This window comes from Hypanus sabinus, chromosome 9 (genome assembly GCF_030144855.1).
Source record: "Hypanus sabinus isolate sHypSab1 chromosome 9, sHypSab1.hap1, whole genome shotgun sequence".
In the NCBI taxonomy this organism is placed as follows: Eukaryota; Metazoa; Chordata; class Chondrichthyes; order Myliobatiformes; family Dasyatidae; genus Hypanus; species Hypanus sabinus.
Genome location: NC_082714.1, coordinates 65,472,009 through 65,499,081, shown reverse-complemented (window position 1 = coordinate 65,499,081; position 27,073 = coordinate 65,472,009). Strand labels below are relative to the sequence as shown.

Genomic DNA, 27,073 nt, shown 5'->3' with positions numbered 1-27,073 from the left:
TAAGTTTCTCTGGGCTTTTATTTGGGCCAAGAGGATGATAATCAGCATGAGGATGTTGGCCTAAAACATTAGTTCTGTTTCTTTCTCCACAGATTCTGCCCAGTACTTTCTGATTTGATTTCAGGTTTCAAACATCTGTGTTATTTTTGTTTTAAGATCAGTGTTTACATTATTGATAGTGTAGTTAGATGTGTTTGTGTTACCTTGTTGCCTTGTTATGTAAGTATCTGATCTCTCTTGTTTACTGGCGCCTTGTGGTTTGTTATTTGCAGTTTATTAGTAAAGTCTTGTTTACTGCTAAATCGTCTCCACTGCTCTGCTTTTGGGTCAAGACACATTTCCTGTCAGGTATTGAAATGCAGAAAGTCTTTACAGGGCATAACAGGTCTGATATAAAGTTTAGGCTTCCCATGGCTGGGATGTCTAGAACCGGGGGTCACAGACTTAAGGAATTGGCTAATCAGGAGAGAGATGAAAAGGGATAACTTCACCTTGTAGGCACTGAACCTTTGGAATTTAGAGGGCTGTTAAGGTTGAGGCCCTGCTATTTGCACAATCGTTTTGTAGATGTTTAGATATTAAGGGAATCAAGGGACATGATTTTCATAAGAGAACGGCTCTGATCGTAAGAGAGCACTGCCCATCATCTCATTGCATGATGCAGGGCTGAAGTGTTCTCCCTCCTCCTTGCCTTCCTGTTTGATGGTTGCAGGACACAGAAGATGACCATGGAGGCTGAGTTCCTGCTCAGATATTGTGAAGTTCAGACAACAGTCATTGTCTGATCAGTCTTAATGTGTCATGCACTCACTGTGGCTAACTTGATGGTTGGTATGTTGGCAGTGTTAAGAACATTTCACTATGGAGCTATCCTTGTTACCCTTTAGCCACTCTTTGGAGTTAAGGTATCAAAGGACCACCATGGGATCAGGACTGGGAATTGAATGAGAATCAGAATCAGATTTAATTTCATTGGCATATGTCATGAAATTTATTGTTTTGTGGCAGCAGTACATTGCAACACATAATAATAAAAACCATAAATTACATTAAGAAGTGTATCTAAAAAAATAAATTAATTAAGTAGTGCAAAAATAGGAAAATACTGAGGTAGTGTTCATTCAGAAATCTGATGGCAGAGGGGAAGAAGCTGTTCCTGATTCATTGAGTGTGTGCCTTCAGGCTCCTGTACATCTTTGTTGATAGTAGCAATGAGAAGAGGGCATGTCCTAGGTGATGGGGGACATTAATGTTGGATGCCACCTTTTTAAGGCATCATCCTTTGAATGTGTCCTGGATTCTGGGAGGCTAGTGCCCATGATGGAGTTGGCTAAGTTTGCAACTTTCTGTAGCTTTTTCTATTCCTGTGCGGTGGCCCCTCCATACCAGATTTATATGGTCACATACCAGCCAGGCACGAGATGAAAGGAATCTTTCCACAAGGGCACTATACATCATCCCTATGTTGTTCAGTAGTACTCTCAGAATGCTACCTGTGCACTGTGCCCTCCTGGAGTATAGAGTATCTATGACGTTCCACATGCGAAGGGGGAGATAATTCTCTGACCATTCTTGGTCTTGCCTGAAAGGAGGTCAATGCATAAAGGTGAGCACAACGCTCCTGGACCCATGCTATGGAGCAGTTGGCATATTTCAGTGGGCAAGTCCTCATTGGAAGGCATATGCCTCAAAAAGGTTTCTTGCTATGTTCCTGTGGGAGAGCTCTTCCCCAAAGGGCCAATGTGGATGTCACTCTGTTGACAATACATGTCCCTCCATGTTCCCTCAAGTAGACCCCTCTTATTCCTTCTTCCCACCACTCTGACTCCCAAACAACCCTCTTAATAGAGAACTCCAAAGGCCACTAAAGTCTAAAAGCACTTGATTATTGAAGGGACCGGATAGTAATACTAATCCCTCAGAATGGCTTGAGAAATAGAGCTAAATAATAGCCAATGTGAATCAATCAGCAACCAAGCTGCTAATAGTTGATGAAGCTCTTTAGGTAGCCCTGGTGGAAGGGATGGGATGCATTAGGGACTTTTCCTGCTAGAAAGCTTGTGGTCAGCTGGGTGAGGTTAATACAGTATATGGCATGAGCAGGGCAAAGAGCTCCAAAGTGCCAGTAACTGGCAGTGCTGTATGTTAAGTGGAATCACCATCTGCCTGTTGCTCCAGCAGGCATGACAGCTTGGTGGTCGGTATAACTTGCACTACAACTGTCAACGAATTCACAACCTGAGGCATCCAAACAGCCAGCTGTTGTAGCCTTCACACTGTCTGCTTCCGAATGTTGCTATACACATATGAAGCCTTTCACCCCTCCCTCAATCCCACCTTTTAAGTCTTACAGCAGTTATAAGGGATAATTATGCAACATGCGATTGGACCAAAGTTTTGGGGGATCATTCAGACAGAAGTTTCTTATTCAATCTATTTCACCGGAGCAGCTTCACAATTTTATAAGAGAACTTGACAACAACTGGTTGACACTCTACCACTGTTGAAACTTTAGTTCTCTGTTCTTTCCCTGTCATGGTTACCGAACAGAATTTGCACAGTTATCTAGCTGTGCACACAAGCATTAAATTGAGTTTGCACTGTGGACCAATTTTCAGGGCTGTGCTTGCCTGGGAGCCAAGTTGCTGTACATGGGTAATTTTTGCACTCCAGTAAGTGCATTAATTAAGGAATGTAAACAGCCACTTTACCCATTACATGCAATTATCCAGCTTGAGTACAGCTCTAAAAAATTAGAGTCCTATTTAGACCAAGTCTTAAAACTGGGCATTCCATGCAAGACGAGGCAACCTGCAGATGCTGGAAATTTGAGCAACACACACAAAATTATGGTGGAACGCAGCAGGCCAGAAAGCATCTATAGAAAGAAGCACTGTCGATGTTCCGGGCCAAGACCCTTTGTCAGGACTAACTGAAAGAAAAGACAGTAAGAGATTTGAAAGTAGGAGGGGGAGGGGAAAATCCAAAATGATAGGAGAAGACAGGAGGGGGTGGGGTGAAGCTAAGAGCTGGAAAGGTGATTGGCAAAAGGGATACAGAGCTGGAGAAGGGAAAGGATGATGGGATGGGAGACCTCGGGAGAAAGAAAGGGGGAGGGGAGCATCAGAGGGAGATGGAGAACAGGCAAAGGATGATGGGCAGAGAGAGAGAGAAAAAAGATTCCATGCAAGACGTTCCTGTGGCACCATTTGTTCTAAGCAGTGACAAAATAAGGAAAGATTGAAAAAAGAAAGTATTAATCAAAGTTTACCATACAATCAAAGGTCATTTCAACTGATTAGGATGTACCCCATGAGCCTTCACCCACCGCCTCAGCCAGATTCCTATTCTTTAGGTTTATCCTTTGAGGATGTCCCCATTCTCCTTTTCTCTTCATTAAAGAGTTTCCCCCTGAATTTATTACAATACCATACCATAAAACATAGGAGCAGAATTAGGCCATTGAGTCTGCTCCACCATTCAATCGTGCCTGATCCTTCTCTTCCGCTCCTCGGCCCCAATCTCTGGCCTTTGCCCCATCACCTTTAATGCTTGGCCAATCAAGAACCTATCAATCTCCACCTTAAATACACCTAACGACCTAACCTCCTCAGCTGCCTTTGGTAACAAATTCCATAATTTTAGCACCATTTGGCTAAAAAAATTTCTTCTGCATCTCTGTTTTAAATGGTTGTCCCTCTATCCTGAGGCTGTGCCCTCTTGTCCTAGACTCCACCACCATGGGAAACCTCCTTTCTGCATCTACTCTGCCTAGGCCTTTCAACATTCGAAAGGTTTCAATGACATACACCCCTTGTCCTTTTAAATTTCAGTGAGTATAAGCCCAAAGCCATCAAATGTTTCTCATATGATAACTCTTTCATTCCCAGAATCATGCTTGTGAACCTCCTCTAAACCCTCTCTAATGCCAGCACTTTTATTCTTAAATAAGGAGTCCAAAACTGTTCACAATACTCAGGGTGAAGCTTTGCCAGTGGCTTACGAACAGTGGCAATGTTATGATAGTTATGGGAGATTTTAACATGCGGGTCGATTGGGAAAATTAGATTGGCAATTGATCCCAACCGAGTGAACTTGTTGAATGCATATGAGATGCCTTTTTAGAGCAGTTTGTTGTTGAGCCTACTATATTTGAGGACTGTATTTGCTACCTTTTTTATTTCTGCATCCTGAAAGCATTGATACTCATGCAATTTTATCCTATCATCTGCCTGCCCTTCCTGGCAGTCCAATTGCATGTTATCTTTGTTTTTTTTCACCATCCACCCTGTTCTGAGTCCCAGTTCCCATCCCCCTGTCAGATTAATTTAAACCCTGTCCTACAGCTCTAACAAACCTGACCTTTGCTCCCCTTCAGGTTCATGTGCAACCTGTTGCTTTTCTATGGGTCATACCTCCCCCAGAAGAGATCCAAGAACCTGAAGCCCTGCCAAATCATCCTGTTTCTATGCTCCCATGGCCAGGGGACCATATTTTATTTATGGCCACTGATTTGCGATAATGCCCTCAGTTGAAACAGCTTTTCCCCTGCAGTCTGATCCCACCAAAATCCTTAAGGAGCACGGAGGTCAGATCTTGATAATTGCTCTTAACTAGAAACTGAACAATTGTAGCCCTCTGACACACCATCAATAACTCTCTCTGAGATGTAAAGGCGAGATATCGGCTTTTATTGACTGGAAGAAGGAACAAGCAGTGGTTGACCACCATACCACATCCTGGAGACAGAGAGGCCGGGCTCAGACCTCAATCGCCTTTATACAGGGGTCTGTGGGAGGAGCCACAGGAGCAGTCAGCAGGGGGCGTGTCCAGACAGGAATATGTAGTTCACCACATCCTCTTAGTTACTCTCTGTTGAGATTTTCACTCTTATGTCAGACTATGGTTTGAACTTGTGACAATTCATTGAAAACCAGCAGTAACTTTCTCCACTAAGCCAATTCCTTTAGTTAATCTCAGTAAAATGGTAAAAACTTCATATCATTATTTATTGGAAAGCATAATGTCAGGTAGACCAAAGGTCTGATTTCAGGAGGAGGTAACCAGAATTGGATGAGACAGTTCTCATCGGGGTATCAGAAGTGGAGAGGGTCAGTGACTTTAAATTCCTCGGCATGATCATTTCAGAGCATCTGTCCTGGGAGCAGCATGGATATGCAACTGCTTTCTTAGAGGTTTGTGAAGGTTCAGCATGACACCTATAATTTTGACAAGCGTCTAGAGATGTCTAATGGAGAGTATATTAACTAATTGCATCACAGCCTGGTATGGAAATACCAATGCCATTGAATGGAAAATCCTACAAAAAATAGTGGATGCAGTCCAGTCCATCACAGATAAAGCCCTTCCCACCACTGAGCACATAAGACCACAAGAGATAAGAGAATTAGGATCCATTTCCCTCTCAGTCCTATTTTCCTGTCTTCTACCTATAACCTTTGATGTCTTGACTACTCAGGAACCTATCAACTCCACCTTAAATATAACCAATGACCTAGCTTCCACAATTGTCTGTCGCAATGAATTCCACAGGTTCACACTCTTTACCTAAAAAATACTTCCTCGTCTCCATTCTAAATTGATGTCCTTCTATTCTGAAGCTGTGTCCTCTGGTCTTACTCCTCCACCATAGGAAACATCCTCTCCACATCCACTCTATCTGGGCCTTTCAACATTTGATAGGTTTCAATGAGATCCCCCTCCCCCTCATTCTTCTAAATTGCAGCATTTAAAGGCCCAGAGCCATCAATCACACCTCAAATGCTAAGCCTTTAATTCCAGGAATCATTCTCATCAACCTCCTTTAAATCCTCTCCGATGTTAGCACATCCATTCTTAAATAAGCTGCCCAAAACTGCTCACAATACTCCAAGAGAGACCTCACTAGTGCCTTATAAAGCCTCAGTGTTACATCCTAGCTTTTATATTCTCATCTTCTCAAAATGGATGCTAACATTGCATTTGCATTCCTCACCACTGACTCAACCTGGAAGTAAACCTTTAGGGAATCCTGCACAAGGAGAACGAAGTCCCTTAGCAACTCAGTTTTTTGACTTTTCCCATTTAGAAAATAATCTATGCTTTTATTTCTTTTAACAAAACACTTGACCATACACTTTATGACACTGAATTCCATCTGGCTCTTCTTTGTCTATTCTCCTAATTTGTCAAGTCCTTCTGCAGCCTTTCTGCTTCCTGAACACTACCTGCCCCTTCACCTATCTTCATATCATCCACAAACTTTAATTCCTTCATTTGAATCATTGACATACACTGTAAAAAGAAATGGTCCTGCGTAACACCATTAGTCACTGGCAACCAATCAGAAAAGGGTCCTTTTTATTCCCACTCTTTGTCTCCTGCCAATCAGCCAATGCTGTATTCTACAAGTAAACACAAAGCGCACTGCAGATGCTCTGGTCAAATCAAGACGTACAAAAAAGCTGGATGAATTCAGCAGGTCGGGCAGCATCCATTGAAAGAAGCAGTCAACGTTTCAGGTACAGACCATTTGTCAGGACTAAAGGAGGGGGCAGGGGCCCTATAAAGAAGGTAGGGGGAGGGTGGAAAACCAATCAGAGGAAAGATCAAGGGGTGGGGGAGGGGATAGGCAGGAAAGGTGAAGAAGGAATCTAAGGGGAAAGCACTATGGGTAGTAGAAGAAGGCAGAGTCATGAGAGGTGATAGGAAGGTGAAGGTGAGATGGGGGAAGGGAGGGGGAGGGAATTACAACATCATTACAACATCGAATTCTCCAACTTCCAGTAATTCCCTCCCTCTCCCTTCCCACCTTCACTCTGCCTCGTCTTCTAGCTGCCTATCACCTCTCATGATTCTGCCTTCTTCTACTACCCACAGTGCTTTCCCTTTAGAATCCTTCTTCATCTCTCCTGCCTATCCCCTCCCAGCTTCCCCTCCCCCACCCCTTGATCTTTCCTCTGATTGGTTTTCCACCCTCCCCCCCCCACCTTCTTTATAGGGCCCCTGCCCCCTCCTTCTTTAGTCCTGACGAAGGGTCTCAATCTGAAACGTTGACTGCTTCTTTCAACGGATGTTGCCCGACCTGCTGAGTTCATCCAGCTTTTTTGTACATCCATTCTATAAGTATTTTTCCTGTAATACCATGGGCTCTAATATTGTTAAGCAGTCTCATGTGCAGCGTTTGTCAAAGCCCTTCTGAAAATCTAAGTACACAACATCCACTGACTCTCCTTTGTCTATTCTGCTTGTTATTTCCTCAAAGAATTCCAACAGATTTAAGCATTAATCAATAAAGGCCTATTTAATCATGTGCTTCCAAGTCTTCATCTTTAACAATCAACTCCAACATCTTCCCAACCAAGGAGGTCATGCTCACTGGTCTATAATTTCTTCTACCTCCCTCCCTTCTTGAAGAATAGAGTGACATTTGCAATTTTCCAGTTCTCTGGAACCATGCCAGAATCTATTGATTCTTGAAAGATCATTACTAATGCCTCCATAATCTCTTTAGCTATCTCTTTCAGAACCCTGGGGTCCATCTGGTCTAGATGATTTAACTGCCTTCAGACCTTTCAGTTCCCAAGCATCTTCTTCCTATTAATGACAACTTCACTCAATCATGACCCCCCGGCACTCTTGAATGGAATATAGTTTCTGTGTTCCACAGTGAAGACTAGTGCAAAATAACTATTCAGTTCATCTGCCATTACCTTGTCTCCCATTATTATCTCTCCAGCATCATTTTCCAGCAGCCTGATATTTACTCTTTATCTCTCTGAAGAAACTTTCCGTATCCTCTTTGGTATTATTGGCTAACTTACCTTCATACTTCATCTTTTCCCTCCTTATGGCTGTTTTAGTTGCCTTCTGTTGCTTTTTAAAAGTTTCCCAATTGTTTAACTTCCCACTAATTTTTGCTCTATTTTATGCCCTCTCTTTTCCTTTTATCTACACTGAGCATGGTCGCAGGAAAGCAGCACGCATCATCAGAGACCCACACCACCAGGTTCAGGAACAGTTATTATACCTCAACCTCTCTTGAACCAGTGAGGATAACTTAACTCATCTTCACTCAGCCCATCACTGAATTGTTCCAACAACCTATGGACTCACTTTCAATGACTCTCATGTTCGCAATATTTATTGCTTATTTATTTTTTATTTTGTATTTGCACAGTTTGTTGTTTCTTTGCACATTGCTTGTTTGTCTGCACTGGTTGTGTGTGGTCTTCAATTGATTCTACTATGCTTCATGGATTTACTGAGTATGCCTGCGCGAAACCAAGTCTCAGGGTGTATATGGTGACATATATGTACGCTTGTAATACTTTTACTTTGAACTTTAAATGATGAGTATGACATTAGATGAAGAAATCAGAAAAGTGTCAAGGGTATATAGGATAAACATTACATTTAGGGAGGGGGCACGCTTGGGATAGGGTGGATATTATACACAGTCATAGGAAGAAAATAGCTGTTGCATAAATATTAAAAAATAATTGCAACAATGAGCAGTGTCAGAAAATTGTTAGATAGATCATGTGATTCCTGAAGTTACGGTGACAGAGGAACTAAAGACTAGTAATTAAAATGGATGGAAGGAAAGAGAAAGGAAATTTTAATAAAATATATGGAGGGAAAACTGATAGAATGAATTGCAGTCAACAGAGATGTCATTCTGAATCATTCACAAAGAGTTCCCCAAAGAATACATCATTTTTTTCAGAACTCCTTCCTTTTTTTTCAGAACTGCTCTTTGCCTTTGCTGGCGAAGAGCAGTCAGTCCTCAATCTGGCTACTGCAAAGAACGCATAGATTTGCAGAAGATAGTTACAGGGAGGTGAAAGAAGGAACTTGACTCTCCACAAGGTCCTTTATTGCCAGTAATCTTGTTCAACATTGAAATAAGTAAAAGTACAATTCAAAACATTTGGATGCCACCAAATCAGGGTTAATGAAGTGAATTAACACCCACAATAATAAAGTGGTCGGGAAAGTGACAACAGTCACAGAAATGTTGCTCAAACTGACAGAATAGGCATGAAGTTTGGAAATAGACTTCAGCACAGGTAATTAAGTGACATTGTATTTTGGCTGGGGATAGAAAGAGGCAACAATATTCGGGGGAAGACCTGTGTCTAATCAGGGGAAAAGAACTGTAGAATCTGGATGGATAAATATGTACATAAATCACTAAATGATACATGGGATTGAAGACATACAGGTTACATATACTTGTGACTGGGAGGCTAGGCACAGCTCCAATGCCATATTTAAGTTAGTTGATGACACCACTGTTATTGCCCAAATTAAAGACGGTGACAAATCTGCATAAAGGAGGGAGATTGAAAATCTGACAGAGTTGCACAACAACCTCTCACTCAATGTCAGAAAGACCAAGGTGCTAATTACTGACTACACAAGGAGGAAACCCGAGGTCCACGAGCCAGTCAGTCCTCATCGGGAGAGGTCAAAGGTGGAGAGTGTCAGCAATTTTAAGTTCTTCAGTTTTAGCATCTCCGAATATCTGCCCTGGATGCAGCACTTAGGTGCCGTTACAGAAAATGGACGGCAGCGCCTCCACTTCCTTAGAAGTTTGTGTAGATTTGGCATGTCTTCAAAAACTTCAAAACATTTGTGTGGTAGATGTGTGGTAGAGATTATATTGACTGGTTTCATCACAGCCTGGTATAGACACACCACTGCCCTTGAATGGAAAAGTGTATAAAAGGCAATGAGACCACTCAGTCCATCATGGGTAAAGCCCTCTGCACCACTGAGCACAGCTACATGGAGCACTATCGCAGGAAACCAGCATGCATCATCAAGGACCCCCACCATTCAGGGCATTCTCCCTACCTACTGTTGCCATCAGGAAGGAGGTACTGGAGCTTCAGGACTCACACTGCCAAGTTCGGAAACAGTTACTACCCCTCAAACAGCAAGCTCTTGAACCAACTCTCAACTTCACTCACTCCAATACTGAAGTGAACACAACCCAAGGATCAATTTCCAAATCTTATGTTCTTGATTTTTATTTATTATTAATTTATTTTTGTATTTGTCTTTCGTATGTAGGTTGTTTGTTCATCTTCTTGTGTACAGTTTTGCATTGACTTAGTTGCGTTTCTTTTGCATTTACGGTGAATCTCAGGGTTCTATGTGGTGACATATTTGTACTTTGTGAATAAATTTACTTGGACCTCTGAGGTTCATTTCTAGGAAGGAAAACAGAGAGATTATGTTAAACAGTCAGAAGCTTAGCTAGACTACTGTTGCAGTTCTGTTATAAATTCTGTTTTCCAATGTTAAGAAGGAGCAGTGAAAGAGATTTAGTAAGATGGCACTATTTCTCCTTATTTTCTCTGGAAAAATGATTGAAGAGTGACCTGAGGGAATGACTTTGCGTTAATACACTGCCTATAAGACAGCACAACATGCTGAAGAGTTTTACAAGAGCATTTTCAAACGGGATTTGACATCTAGAGTAAGACAGATGAGCAATGAGCCTTTTCCAGGAGGGGAGGTTGAGAGAGGCAGAGCTTGGACAGCTGAATCCAGCCTCAAGCAGTGGAACAATTATGGTTGAAGATGTACGAGCAAAGAGATTGTGGAGGGATGCAGGGCTGGAGGAGAAAAGGAAGGTTAAACTATGGTAGGATATTGAAGGTAAGGATAATCTGAAGACTGAAGCACTGTTGAACATTAAGTCTATTCTTAAGACTATGAAAGATTACGAGATGATGCTTTGGACCTTGGAAACCTTTTCTCTATTTAGTCCTCCAAGACTACATATTTGTAATATTAAAACCATGTAAGTCACCTCTCAGCCAGACTGCACTTGATGCAAGACTTGGAGAAACAAAGGACTATTTTGTTCTTGATTCTGACACTGAAACCCATTAGAACACTGCTGTTGCAGCTCTTGTGATTTATAATTACATAAATTTCTCATTGGAAAAAAAATAGCAGCAGGGTCTGATTTCAAGATTGATGGAAGGAAGGAGATTGGCTCGAGGTGTATTTGGATCTTAGAAGAAAAGAAGTTGAGTGAAAGTAACAGATGTAGCAATTTTGGTAAAACTGAGAAAGAAAAATATGTTAAGGAAGGAGAAAGATTTTGTTGACACAAAAGACTAGCATTGCTGGAATCTGATGCAAAAAAGCATGCAGCTGGAGGAACTCAATAGACCAAACAATTTCTGTGGGGGAAAGGAATTGCCAATGTTTTGGGTTGGAACCTGCAACCTGGAATACCCACAGTTCATATACCGCTGCAGACGCTGCTTGACTCACTGAGTTCAGATTGTTGTTGAGATTGATTTTGTTATCTATGTGTAGAGTTATGACAAAATAACATCAGCATATTCAACCTGTTCCACATTCTGTTAGAGGGAAGTCAGAGAAAGATTGTGGAAAGGCAGCTAGAGATTACCCAGAGCATAGTGAATGTAGGGAATAGGCTGGTAAGAGACTGTTACCTCATGAATGCGTTCAGGAGTTCATGAGAGCTGTAACGGGACATCTCAGTTCTGGGAAAATACTAGCCTTGTAGTCAGACATGCTCGCGTGTTATTGAGGGCTTCTGAGGATTGCACACAGGGAGAATTCAGAGATACAATTAATACTTTGCAGCCTGTAATATGCCCAGTAATAGATCAAATGTCTATTTTAAATCTTTCTCAATTTTTACTTCCACTAAAATCGCTCATGCTCTACTAATGTACAAACGTAAGATGTACCCCAGTGATTCTAAAATACAGCCCAGTGACAAAATCACTCAGCTGTTCTCTGAGCCAAGGCAGCATGTGAGATTTGTTATTGTAATAATAGTCTAGGTACTGAATGAGCAGAAGCAGGAGCTTTGGAGATTAAACTCCAGCAACTGAAATAACTGGATTAATAAAAGTAATGGTATGGAGAAACAGCTGGATTGCCCTGAAACCCATTGGGAACACCCACTGTTCATTACAGGAGTCACCAACCATCCTGACCCAGCTTGGCTTTCCAGGCCCACAGCAGTGTCGCTCTCTGAAAAGCAGCAGCATGACATTCTGTTTGAATTGCAGTTGGTTTATTATTGTCATATACTGAGGTTCTGTGTGGCATTCAAGGGCACTGAGCAACAGGCAGTAAAGGCTGACCTACATCCTGTGAATGAATGATATTCACATGGATACTATGATTTCATCTCCAACAATGAGACAAATGATCAGCAGGTCTCTCGATTTTTGAAGAGCCACTAATGACAGGCAGCATCTTCATAACCCACCTGGAATTACATGACCTCTAAAACAAAAAATGAAATTAAATCATATGGTCACAGAACAATGCAGCTTGGACACAGACCCTCTGGCACAGTGAGTACCTGTTGACAAGTGTACCCACCCAGCTAGTCCCAACTTCTTGCATTTGGTTCATTACCCTCCAAGCCCCAATCCTCCATGTACCCAACCAGTACTTTCCTCAACAAGTTCCTTTGGCAACTCATTCCATACTCATCACGCTCTGCATGAAAAAATTGTCCCTCTATCCCCTTTTAAATCTTCTCCATCTCACCCTGAAACTGAGTCTCCTAGTTTTGGACTCCTCTGCCCTGGGGTAAAGACTGTTACCATCCACTTTCTCTATGCCTGTCCTAATTTTAAACACTGACTCTCCACTGTTCTCTGGAGCACCTAGACAAAATCAAAACTTATGTCCAACTGCTAATTATCAATAATGGCTCAGCATACAATAGCATTGTCCCCTCACAATTAATCCCCAGGCTTCAAAACCTGGACCTCTGTATATCCCTCTGCAACTGGATCCTTAATTTTCTCCTCAGGCAACCACGGTCAGTGCAGATCAGTAATAGCATCTTGTTGGCAATCAACAGAGGTGTCCTTCAAAGCTGCGTGCTCAGCTCACTGCTCTGTTCTCTGTGCACTCAGCTAAGCACAGCTCAAACACCATCTATAATTTTGCAGGTGACACTACTGTTGGTAAAATCCTAGGTGGTGATGAGGAAGCATATCTTGTGAAATAGATTGGCCGGTTAATCCCACACCTAACATCAGCAAAACCAAGGGATTGATTATGGATTTCTAGAAGGGGAAGTCATGAGAACACATACTAGTCCTTACTGAGGGTGGAAATGGTGAGCAGCTTCAAGTTCCTTGGTGTCATCAATTCAGAGGATTAATCCTGGGCCCAAAATATTGACACAATCAAGAAGAGGGCACATTGGAGGCTCAACTTCGTTAGGAGTTTGGGGAGATCTAATATGTCAACAAAGACTCTTGTGAAGTTATATAGATGAATGGTGGACAGCATTTTGACTGGTTACATCCAGCCTGCTACGGAGGTTCCAATGCATAGGATCACAAGAGGTTACTGAGTGCTGTAGTCTTTGCCACCTTCATCACAGGCACAGTCCTCTCCACCATCAAGGAATTCTTCAAGAGGAGGTGCCTTAAGAAAGAAGCCTGAAGATCTACACACAATGATTCAGAAACAACTTCTTCCCCTCTGCCATCAGATTTCACAACAGTCCACGAACCCATGAACACTATTTTGTTAGACCTTTTTATGCACTATTTATTTATTTTGTTATTTACAATAACTTTATGTCTTTGTACTATAGTGATGCCACTAAACAATAAATTTCACATTATATACGGCTCAGAGATGAAACCTGACTCTGATTCTCCTGTGTTCCAAGGAATAAAGACTTAGTCTGGCCAACCTCTAGTTCTGTCAGCACCTCTAGTTCTGACAGCATTCTGACAGCATTCTCATCACGTAGAAACTGTTGTAAAGGAGTTACAAACATCTCATGAGGCTGAGCAAGCAGGCAAAACAAGTTGTCTAATTAAAACTGCCTGAACATTGGGTGTAAGAGGCAGCTTTTCCTGTGGACACATTTGCATTGCAAGTGAATATCAACAAGTCCATTATATTGATTGGAAGAGGAGTAGGGGAATTTGCTCCACAATCCTCATCCATCATCACTAAACCAGACTATACTAATTTGTCTCTCAACTTAATTATAGTTGACCTGACAGTAATGTCAGCTCTGCACTCTGCTGTTAGCTCTCTCGCCATTACTTGCCAAGAATCATTCCACATCTACTGTAAGAACATGCAAAGAATCCACTTCCATTACCTTTGAAGAAGAGACTTCCGAAGATTCACAGGTCTCTGAGAGAAACTGTATTGCCTCTGCTCTGGTTTATATGGGTGACCTCTTTCAATAACCTGCTGTTTTAAAATTCTTCCATGAGGAGAAATCTCTCCACATCCATTAGGTCAAAACCCATTCAGTACCCTATCTTTTTCAATCAAAGATCTCTCACATCTATCTGGTCATTATTTCTCAGCGGAGAAATAATAGGATAATATAAATAAATATAGGATAATGTAAATTATTTATAATAGGATCCTTCATAGGATCTTCCTATGCCCATATTCAGAATCACATTTTCTGCATTGCATAATGACAGCCCTTCAATAGGATTTTGAGACATTGTTGGACTATGACAGACAACATTTAATTACAAGTCCTGCTTTCACCATCATTAATACCCTGGGATACGCAGGGTTCCTACGGCACCTAGCGGCATTGCTTAATTATCAGTTAAAATGTATGAAGGTTACATAAGTTGGATGATGAGGACTAACTTAACTTCAGAAAGACTGAAAGGTGAAACTCAATTAGAAAACAATGTAGGGCAGATCGTATAGCAAACTATCAGAAAGTTTTAATGGGCCATTCACCCAAATGATCTGCAATGTTTCTGCTCCACATTTCCTTACAGCCTTTGCTTCCCACCACACAATGTGATCTTCCACCACTGTCTCCGTTGCAGGTTTATCCAGCCTCCCCTTGGACGCATCAATGCTTTCAATCTTAGCGTCTCTGTTGAGTTGGATGTTCCACCTTCTAATCACACTCTTGGAATGCAGTTGTCTATTTAACCCCCTGTGAGGTTTACTAATGACTATTGTATTTATAATCTCTGTTCAAGATTCTTCTACCTCTGCCGAGAGAAAACAAGTTTAATGACCTTCTAGACATTACTGACTACTGTATTTATGACTTCTTACGTGCTTTCAGAAGCACAGACACCTCTCCATGTAGCTCACTACTGCTGTTGTAAATTTAAGCACCTTATACTCATTCTACCTTTTCTAGCAGGTATTTTGCTTCATTAATGGAATCACCCTCGTGAATCTTCTTTGCACCACTTCTAGCCCTCTTGCATTTTTTTCCATAAGTGGCCAAGTGCATCAATTTAGCAAAGCTTTACGATGCATGGGAACTATTGCTTAATAGTCCGGCCCTACCTAAGCACTCTGTATCTGATTGGCATTTTCCTCCCACTGAGAGAACTGGTGACTTGGACCAGCGGGAGCACGATGGAAGAAACCATTCCATTCATCTCTTTTGCCAGTCCAGTTTTATCCAATGCTTGTAGTCAGTGCTCAGACATCAAACAAACTGCTCTGCAAATCCCGCGATTAAAACCTGATACAAACAGGCGAGAAAAACCCAGAAACATCATTGCAAATATAGAAATTTATCTGTACATAACTGCAGGGAGGAGGTGTTTTTACTGGTAAATATTACTGTACAATGCAGGGTGTGAGCAGCGTGTGAGCTACAATGACACAGTACAGTCCAGTCACAGTGTGCACTGTACAACGATCAATGCCCCATGTACACCACAGTGAGTCACAGTCACAGGATAGAGTCATGCGATAAATAATATCTGATATTCCAAGGCTTCTGGGTGTATATATATTTATATGTTATGTGTGTTCATTAAAAAAGAAATTATTTCTACAGTTTGAAAGATTTTGGTGCACAGACTTGTGATAGAGGATGAAGTTCTTATGAACAGGTGAACTGATCAGGTTAAAAACAGCAGTTATAAAGTTTTTTTTGGGGGGAGAGGGCTTTTGGTCCAGTTTTAGTCTCAATACGTCAGACTCAAGATTTGTACTGGTTTGAGACGCCTTTCCAGTAATCGAGGATATCGTGCAAGTCTTCATCCTTGGCGAACTGCACCTTCTTCCTCAGGGCATGGCCCGCTGCGATGTACTCCTCCTGCCCCTCTTTGTGCCTCTTCTTGTGCAATCTGAACCGCTCCCAGATGCCCAGGGTTGGCTTGCTGCTGTACTCGGGGCTGGAGGTGTAGCTGAGGTTGTGGTACTGAGGCGACAGCTGGGAGTAAGCCACGTCCCTGCGGCTGCGGCCAAGGGGCTCCAAGATGAAGGTCTTACTGCGGCTGCTCGCTCCCTCGGGAGCTTGCTGCTCACACTGCCGCCGTCCCGGGTATGAGTGCCGGTGCTCGCTGCGCGGCTGTGCCCTGGGAAGGGCTCCCGGACTGTTGGACGTCTCGGGGGATGCTTTCTCTATGTAATGTGCTTCAGATCTGCAGGAATGACTTGGTGCCGATGCCTCAGAGCGGAACGACCTGGGACTTCGTGTGGAACCGCTGGAGGAACTACTGGGGCGTTTGGGAACAACCTCCACACTGCTGTGTCTTTGTATTGGGTGGTAGCTCTCTTTGGAAGCAGGTGACAAGAGCCCGGCCTTGCTCTGCATTTGCTCTGTCATCATCAACACCTGAGGCTCCGTAGGAACCACTGCTCCTGCTTTGCCCCCTTGGAAAGAGCTGGTCTCTGACTTCAGGGCGTCAATACAGTTGTTAATGATCTGGTTGACCTTGTCCACTTCTTTGGTGATGGTTGAGATCTCTGCCGCTGAACTACGTGCCTGGCCACCCCCGTTGCTTGCGGGCTCCCCTGTCCTCACCTCGATGTAGTTCCCCTTGGTAGTCTTGGGTGTGTCACTCAGCTCCTGCGGCTTGTGGGACTCTGGGTCTCCCGGTGAGGGCATAAAAGGTGCCCTGGGAGCAACGTCACGGGGCGACATGGGCTTTTGTGCCAACTGGGTGATGGTGCTGGCTTCCATCTCAGCTCCATACTTCAGCTCAATGATGGCCTTTGCCATCCCGCCTGCCTTCTTGTGCCTCTCCTCCTGTTGCCTCTTCTTGCGTAGGCAATAGTACACAAACCCCAGCACTATAACCATGCCAAAGAGGCAACCAAGAATGGTCATGATGTAGTGGGTGGCGGTCGATGATGGGGGAATAGTACCCCTTGTCCTATCGCTTCCAGTAAAGAAGGTGACACAAGTTTGGTTATACCTTAAGGCATTGCGAATGGATGCCACACAATAGGTGTAGGCGGTGTGGGGCTGCAGTCGGTCCAACTTAATAACTTCATGCTCTGTCTGTAACTTTTTGATGTCTGCATAGAAGCTGTTATTGTACTGCACCAAGATGTACATCTTGCTGAAGGGCCGGGGTATCTGGATCATCAAGGTGGCAGAGGTATAGGTGACCTTTTCCACCCTGATCACCGGCGCTTGTGTCTCATGGGTTGGGGAGTGGAAAGCTATCATTGGAGTGGCATCATCACCTGAGGGGCAATCCTCGCCTCCACAGGGGCTCTCAGAAGTGGTGGTGCTGGGGGGAGCCCGTGTTGGTATGAACTTGGGGTCTAGGGTGTAGATGTCGCCGCAGGACGAGACTAGCAAACTGTAGGCACTCTGGGTCTGGCTCTGGCTCAGCAAGGCTTGGCCAGAATAAAGGGTTGGGGACTCACATTGCATGCGGTCATAGTTCCTAGTGGTGTTGTTGAACTGCACCAGCCACTTGAGGAAGCCCAGCAGTTGGCAGGAACAGTCGAACGGGTTGCCGTAGAGTTCGCAAGTCGAGAGTTTGCTAAGTCCCAGGAAGGTGGAACTTTCCAGTGACTGCAGCCGATTCATGGACAAGTCGATGTTCATCACGTTTGGGCACTCCCAGAAGGAATTAGGACTCACCACCTCTATGAGGTTGGCCTGGAGATACAGGTACTCCAGCCTGCCGAGACCCCGCAGGATCCCCTCGGTGATATTCCTGAGCTTGTTGAACCCCAGCTGTAGGACGCGCAGGTTGTACTGTGCAGAAAAGGCTCCATCCTCAATGTAGGAAATCTCATTTTTGGTCAAATTGAGTTCGGTCAGGTTGCCAAACCTATTGAGCGAGGAGTACTGGACGCTTCTGATCTTGTTCTCGTTCAGGCGGAGGTCGACAATGGTGCTGTTGATGTGCTGAGGAATAGATTCGTAAGGAGGTTGGTTCTGGCTGCAGATTGCTAACCAGACAAATCCTTTTTCTCCTTCAATGAGCCAGCAGTCACCAGAAACACCAACAGCATTCATCAACGAGGCAAGGCAGATCCAGAGACCAAGGCTGTGTAGAGCCATCCCCTAATGCTCCAGGGGTTTGTGGACAAGGACTTTTGAGAGCACCAAATGCTAGACTAGTTGAGATATTCTGCAGGGCTCAAATCTAATCATTTTTGTCTGAAATGCTAGTTATTGAATTGAGATGGAGTTTTATTTTCCTTGCTTGTACATTTCATGTCAATTTCCTGGTCCCGTTTGTCTCTGCACAAAGTTCTCTTTGAATTCCTTTGTAGACTCTGCCCCATTCGCATACATTCCTTGAGATAGTTTCAACAGCTTGTCCAGGTTATCCTGAGAAAGGGGAAGAAAAGACATTTTAAGCAGGCTGATCTGAGGTCATGTTTGATCAAAAATTATTTCTTATTTTTATTAGTTGGCCCCAGTTTAATTGGGCCTTTTTAAAACTGAAATACCACAGGATTTATTTTGCTTTGGTTTTATTGCTTGATATTCTTTGTGGGTTTAAATACCTTGAAATTGTGGAATCCTGTCGAGTCCAGCAAGATTTCCACAACTCTGCGCCTCTTGAAAACCAGGAGATAGGAGGTGTAGTTTTGGACAGCTGCTATTCTACTAGGATTTTCCAACTTTTCCATGAGAATTTATCATTAGAGGGAAGATTCAATATTGGGATCAGAAGTGCAGTTCTCTTTCTTTGACGAAGGAATGGCAATATTCAAATGTCATCCTGCAAGGTTTTAAAGGACTTGCTACTATTTGTCTGACTTGGAAAAAAGATCTTATCTCTCCAGATGGTTCAATGGATAAGTGCATGACGTAGTGTGATAAAGACTGAACAGTCACAGGTTCCAATCCCGAGCTGCACTGTGTTAGCTGCTTTTAATTAACGTGCACATCCTTAGGCTCAGAGGGAGGAAAATCAATTAGTTGTGATAGTTCTTATTATCCCTTTTTGCCAGGTATGCAAGGTGGATGGAAGGACCTTGCTTGTGTCTCATGTCTTCTAAGAGCTGAGTGTTAATAACAGACGAATAGGTGAAATATTATACCTGTGCAAACATATCCCAGCAATACTGTACACCATCAGGGTAAGATCTAGATGGACGTTCCCAGTGCAATTCTGAGGGGAGCGTTGGACTTTCAGAGATACAACCTCTGGCATGAAACATGAAACCTGCTCTCTCAGAGGAAGCTGAGCAGGGTCCCTTCCCCACTGCCCTGTCAATATGTACTCCTCAGCCAAAACCTGATCATTATATCATTGGCGCTTGTGAAAACTTTCTGCGCACAGAGTGACTGGAATTCACAAAGATGGAAGATCTCCTGCAGAGATTCACGCTTCCTCTTTCATCAAGGTGAATCAAAGCTGCTACCTGCAGTCAATTGTGGTAATTCTGGCTGCAGTGTTAATTCACCTTTGAAATCCTACTTCTTCAGGATTTTATGCAAGGCCACAGAATGCCTAAGGCAGGAAATGCCCACATGTGGCCAGCTTAAAGGAGAAGACATTGCATGGGCTGGAACCACTGATGTCCCAAGTGTTCCATGCAATCAACTTCCCCAACAATTGAACTCAATTACTTCCCATTGACACGTAATGTCATTGCCATATTTGTCAGCATTTTGGGGTCCAACTTGACCAGGAATTCAACTAAATTGGCCACACAAATACTGTGGCCTTCAGAGCAAGTCAGAGGCTTGGTATCCCATAGTGAATAACTCATCTCCTGACCCATCCAAAACCTTTCTTGCCATCTACAAGACACACCAAGAATATGATGCAATTCTCTCCACTTGCCCTTTTTGAAAGCTCTGACAAATATGCCAGAGATACGGCATTATCCAGGACTAAGCACTGGTACAAGGTCCTCTTACCTGAACCTTAACAAGACTACAACAACATCTCTCAAATAAAATCTTCACCTTCGAGAAGGATAAGGACAGCAGAACCAGGAACACCGATATCCCTGACAGGTTTGTCCTTTACAACCACCTACATGTTCCTCTCCTAGTCACACCAATTCTTCCTTCATCACTGCTCAGGCTAAGCCCCCTGCACAGTTGACAAAGATCCTGCCTGTTAAACCCTTCATGCATGTTTGATGTTTCACCACACCTTACTTGACCGCTCTGGGAACATAGAGAGTTTTGTAAGAGATGTAGTCACCTTTGCTGAGGTTATTCTCAACCAGCTATGTAGTACAGGACACTGTGGACTGTTGTCAGGGACACACAGTGAAACAAATATCAAGTGCTGATGCAAGAGGACTACTCTGATGAAAGACACTCTCTAGTGTGTCCAAAGCTTGTTGGAATCATTGCAAGGAAATGTTCATGGTAACTACAACAGATTGGCAGGTTCTAATGGACCGTAACTGGTTTACAGAAGATTAGGTGGATAATCCCAGGGCCTGACAAGGTATCCACTACTGGGAGGCCAATGTACAGATATTTCAAATATCTGTAACAATGTGTGAAGTGATGGAGGGACTAGAGGACAGTTATTCAAGAAATGCTCTAAGAAACTGAAAGATCATTAATAGGTAAATTATAGAAAAGTATACTTAAAGGACAGGCTATATAAGTATTTGGATAGACAAGGCCTGATTAGGGATAGTCAACATAGCAGGTAAAGTCTAACCAATTGTATATAGTTATTTTTCAGTAGGTTACCAGGAAGGTTGATGAAGGAAAGGAAATAAACATTGTCTATGTCAACATCAGCAAGGCCTTTGATAAAATCCCATATGGGAGGCTAGTCCTGTAGATTCAGTTGCTTGATATTCAGGTTGAAGTAGTAAATTGGATTCAACATTGGCTTTGTGGGAGAAGGCAGAAGGGGTAGCAGATGGCAGACTCTCTGACTGGGGGCGTGTGACTAGTGGCGTGCCACAGGGATCGGTGCTGCTTGTCATCTATATTAATGATTTGGGTGATAATGTGGTAAACGGAATCAGCAAATTTGCGATTAACACCAAGATTGAGTGTGTAGTTGACAGCAAGGAAGACTATCAAAGCTTGTAGTGGGATTTGACGAACTGTAAAAATGGGCGGTAAAATGGCAGGTGGAATTTAATGCAGAGGTGTTGTACCTTGGCAGGACAAACCAGGGTAAGTCTTACACAGTGAACTGTATGGCATTGAAGAGTGCAGTTGAACAAAGGAATCTGGGAATACAGATCCATAATTCCTTGAACACGGTGTTACAGGTTGATAGGGTGGTTAAGAAAACTTTTGGAACATTGACCTGTCAGAGTACTGAGTACAGGAGTTGAAGTTATATAAGATGTTGGTAGAGCCTAATTTAGAGAACTGTGTATAGTTCCGGTCAGCTACTTACAGGAAAGTTACCAATAAGATTGAAAGAGTTCATTGAAAATTTACAAACATGATGACGGAAGGTGAAGACCTAAGTTAAAGGGAAAGGTTGAATTGGTTAAGATTTTACCCTCTGGAACATAGGAGAATAAGATTTGATAGAGAAACACAAAATCATGAGGAGTATAGATACAGTAAATGCAAGCAAGCTTTTTCCACTGAGGTTGGGTGTGACTAGAACAAGAAGTCATAGGTTAAGGGTGAAAGGTAAGATATTTAAGGGGAACCGGAGGGGAAACTTCTTCACTCAGAGGGTGGTATGAGTGTGGAATGAGCTGCCAGCAGAGGAGGTGGATGTGGGTTTAATTTCAACATTTAAGAGAAGTTTGGATAAGTACATGGATGGGAGGGTTATGGAGAACTATGGTCCTTGTTTAGGATGACAGGATTAAGCAGAAGTTCTGCACAGACTAGATGCACCAAAAAGCCTGTTTCTGTACTGTAAGTGCTCTACGACTCTGTGTGAGAGATACATGCTGAAGCCTGGTACAGCTCCTCAGAGTCCTCATGGGAAAGGACAAAATTTCAGTCTCTCTCCTCACTGGGTCGGAACTCAGCTAAGGTGCTGGAACCTGTGTAAAGCTCCATGAACTGGTTGCTCAGGGAGTGTTTGTGGAGGAAAACTGATGTCATGCTGATGTAATGATGGATGACATGGCTTGCACCCCCAATGTCATCTGGAATGGAATGTATTACAATACATTAGCAACTTGTATGAGTAATGTCCCAACCAAGCAGCACCAAAAAATTGACCTACCACAAGGATAGTGGTCAAGAAAATGCCTTATGACAGCCTTCTTAATGGCTACTAAGAATGCGCTGCAAATGCTGATATTGCCTTACATTGTATAAATGAATAAATCAGCACAGCAACAAATCAAAGACTCGGATTGAGGTGATGAAATCTGACATACTTGCACCTCTGGAGATCTGAGATAACAGGACACAATTACATGCAGCTAATAGAAAATTGTGCCCTTGGTACGGGTGAGTATGAAAAGGAGTCACCAGTCACCGTACCTTAATGCCACCACGGAAATGTGAGTGCTGAATCCAAGCCTCAGTGCTGTGAATGATCCCATGGCATTACTAAGAGTAGTCACATCTCCTCGCTGGATAGCAACCCTCAACAAACCCGAAAGACTGGATTTCACTCTGAACCCTGAATTGCTGCAATTCCAATATTGCCACATTGACTGACCTAAAGCACAGCTGAGATTGTGAAATCTAAGCACAACTTCTTTCTTGAAAGAGCTGGAACCAGAATATGATGATCATTCAATCTGAATGATCCTGCTTTGGTGGACTGACTCATGATGTGAAGAATAACGTGAGGATATGTCACTTCAGGCTCTCAGTTTATTGCCTGGTTTGGCTGAAGATAAATCACTGAGGTAAGGAAAGGGAGGATTAGTTTCAGCAAATAAACCTGACATACTGTTTGTATCAATAAGGTTTCCTTCTCCGTGCTTAAAAATTAAAAAAAATGCACTTAAAATATTCCATGTTACATTGCAGGTAAGTTGCATTTGGAGAATGAAAGGATTGGTTAAGGGATCAAATACAAATCAAGACATCAGGAAGTGTTTAAGTGGAGCAGGCAAGTCTGTCCCGAAAGAAAATACTGTGGATGCTAAACACCGAACATAAAAGTAGGATTGGTGGAAATACTTAGCAGGTCAGTCAGCATCAGTGGAGAGAAAGCAGTGTTAACATTTCAAACCGATAAACTCTCATCAGGGTATTTCTATCATTTTTATATTTGCAAGTTTTTTCCACTGTTTTATCTGATATGGCTCTCAACACTGTCCTCAGCATTTACTAATCTGTCATGACTTGAAAACTTACATTAGTTTAAAAGCTCAGAGCATGAGTGAGGTGGAGAATTAAAATGATAACAAGAAGCTGCCTATCATGCTTGAGGAATGAATGGAAATGTTGTATCTGATCTATGTGTGGTCTCCCAGTGTAGTGAGGATCTGACTGTGACATAGTCCAATATGCCTAATGCACCTGCATTATAAGGGAAGTATATTTTACGGACAGTTACCGTGGATATGTTGCACAGAACCAAACTGAACCTTCCAACATAGTCATTTCCTACTGGTGTGAGCCTCCTCCTGCTGTTCTTTTATCATTGCACTTACTTTCCTTCTCCATCTGCTGGTTCGGTCCCCCTCAAATGCACCTGCACCATTTGCCACCACATTCCCTTTGGAGGCCAGATTCAAAATCCTCGTCTAATTGTTCGAGGAGTTGGGACTGAATTCTCTCTGGTAAATGAAGAGATGACCTGCTGAGTATTCCAACATTTTCCCATCTCTATCCTTTACCCTGCTCTCTCTTGCCCTTGGTGCTCTGTCTCTCATTTCATTTGATGGTTTGGAAACCTGGATCCATTACAAATCCACTTACACCCACAACTATCTTGACTACAACTCCTTCTGCTCCATCTTCAATCCAAACTCTGCTTGTTTGTCCTCATCACATCCTCCTGATGACGTCACCAATACCACCAAATAGCTTTGGTTCCCATCAGCTGCTTTTCCCCTCCATTGGAATTGTCTCATCCCATGACCATGCCGGTGTCATATTTTGTCCATCTGCTCTCACTGATGGTTCCACTCTCAGGGTCAGGATTTCCCTCACCTTTTAAATCACCCAGTGTTCAAGGTTTATTGTTTTCAGTTTCCACACCCTTCAGCGCCTATCACCATCCAATAGATCATCAATACATTGTATTCATTTTCCACACCCTTCAGCACCTATCACCATCCAATAGATCATCAATACATTGTATTCATTTTCCACACCCTTCAGCACCTATCACCATCCAATAGATCATCAATACATTATTTTCATTATCCACACCCTTCAGCACCTATCTCCATCCAATAGATCATCAATACATTGTATTCATTTTCCACACCCTTCAGCACCTATCACCATCCAATAGATCATCAATACATTATTTTCATTATCCACACCCTTCAGCACCTATCACCATCCAATAGATCATCAATACATTGTTTTCATTATCCACACCCTTCAGCACCTATCACCATCCAATAGATCATCAATACATTGTTTTCATTATCCACACCCTTCAGCACCTATCACCATCCAATAGATCATCAATACATTATTTTCATTATCCACACCCTTCAGCACCTATCACCATCCAATAGATCATCAATACATTGTTTTCATTATCCACACCCTTCAGCACCTATCACCATCCAATAGATCATCAATACATTATTTTCATTATCCACACCCTTCAGCACCTATCACCATCCAATAGATCATCAATACATTGTTTTCATTATCCACACCCTTCAGCACCTATCACCATCCAATAGATCATCAATACATTGTTTTCATTATCCACACCCTTCAGCACCTATCACCATCCAATAGATCATCAATACATTGTTTTCATTATCCACACCCTTCAGCACCTATCACCATCCAATAGATCATCAATACATTGTTTTCATTATCCACACCCTTCAGCACCTATCACCATCCAATAGATCATCAATACATTGTTTTCATTATCCACACCCTTCAGCACCTATCACCATCCAATAGATCATCTATACATTGTTTTCATTATCCACACCCTTCAGCACCTATCACCATCCAATAGATCATCAATACATTATTTTCATTATCCACACCCTTCAGCACCTATCACCATCCAATAGATCATCAATACATTGTTTTCATTATCCACACCCTTCAGCACCTATCTCCATCCAATAGATCATCAATACATTGTTTTCATTATCCACACCCTTCAGCACCTATCACCATCCAATAGATCATCAATACATTGTTTTCATTATCCACACCCTTCAGCACCTATCACCATCCAATAGATCATCAATACATTGTTTTCATTATCCACACCCTTCAGCACCTATCACCATCCAATAGATCATCAATACATTGTTTTCATTATCCACACCCTTCAGCACCTATCACCATCCAATAGATCATCAATACATTGTTTTCATTATCCACACCCTTCAGCACCTATCACCATCCAATAGATCATCAATACATTATTTTCATTATCCACACCCTTCAGCACCTATCACCATCCAATAGATCATCAATACATTGTTTTCATTATCCACACCCTTCAGCACCTATCACCATCCAATAGATCATCAATACATTGTTTTCATTATCCACACCCTTCAGCACCTATCACCATCCAATAGATCATCAATACATTGTTTTCATTATCCACACCCTTCAGCACCTATCACCATCCAATAGATCATCAATACATTGTTTTCATTATCCACACCCTTCAGCACCTATCACCATCCAATAGATCATCAATACATTATTTTCATTATCCACACCCTTCAGCACCTATCACCATCCAATAGATCATCAATACATTGTTTTCATTATCCACACCCTTCAGCACCTATCTCCATCCAATAGATCATCAATACATTGTTTTCATTATCCACACCCTTCAGCACCTATCACCATCCAATAGATCATCAATACATTGTTTTCATTATCCACACCCTTCAGCACCTATCACCATCCAATAGATCATCAATACATTGTTTTCATTATCCACACCCTTCAGCACCTATCACCATCCAATAGATCATCAATACATTGTTTTCATTATCCACACCCTTCAGCACCTATCACCATCCAATAGATCATCAATACATTATTTTCATTATCCACACCCTTCAGCACCTATCACCATCCAATAGATCATCAATACATTATTTTCATTATCCACACCCTTCAGCACCTATCACCATCCAATAGATCATCAATACATTGTTTTCATTATCCACACCCTTCAGCACCTATCACCATCCAATAGATCATCAATACATTGTTTTCATTATCCACACCCTTCAGCACCTATCACCATCCAATAGATCATCAAAACATTGTTTTCATTATCCACACCCTTCAGCACCTATCACCATCCAATAGATCATCAATACATTGTTTTCATTATCCACACCCTTCAGCACCTATCACCATCCAATAGATCATCAATACATTGTTTTCATTATCCACACCCTTCAGCACCTATCACCATCCAATAGATCATCAATACATTATTTTCATTATCCACACCCTTCAGCACCTATCACCATCCAATAGATCATCAATACATTGTTTTCATTATCCACACCCTTCAGCACCTATCACCATCCAATAGATCATCAATACATTGTTTTCATTATCCACACCCTTCAGCACCTATCACCATCCAATAGATCATCAATACATTGTTTTCATTATCCACACCCTTCAGCACCTATCACCATCCAATAGATCATCAATACATTGTTTTCATTATCCACACCCTTCAGCACCTATCACCATCCAATAGATCATCAATACATTGTTTTCATTATCCACACCCTTCAGCACCTATCACCATCCAAT

At 42.4% G+C, this 27,073-nt stretch overlaps 1 protein-coding gene across 4 annotated transcripts in view; it reads right to left on the bottom strand.

The window, feature by feature from the left end:
* The window catches only part of LOC132398846 (protein ELFN1-like), a 560,645-nt gene that overhangs the window by 24,032 nt on the left and 509,540 nt on the right, over window positions 1-27,073 (bottom strand). For 3 of the 4 annotated variants that reach the window (XM_059978683.1, XM_059978682.1, XM_059978684.1), the window contains one exon: window positions 15,621-18,577. The exons of the other annotated variant lie outside the window; for it this stretch is intronic. In XM_059978683.1, the coding sequence (XP_059834666.1) occupies window positions 15,977-18,304 (2,328 nt within the window). In that variant the 5' untranslated portion in view covers window positions 18,305-18,577 and the 3' untranslated portion in view covers window positions 15,621-15,976. Of the gene's footprint in view, window positions 1-15,620; window positions 18,578-27,073 lie in introns of those variants that run through there. 4 annotated transcript variants of the gene reach the window in all.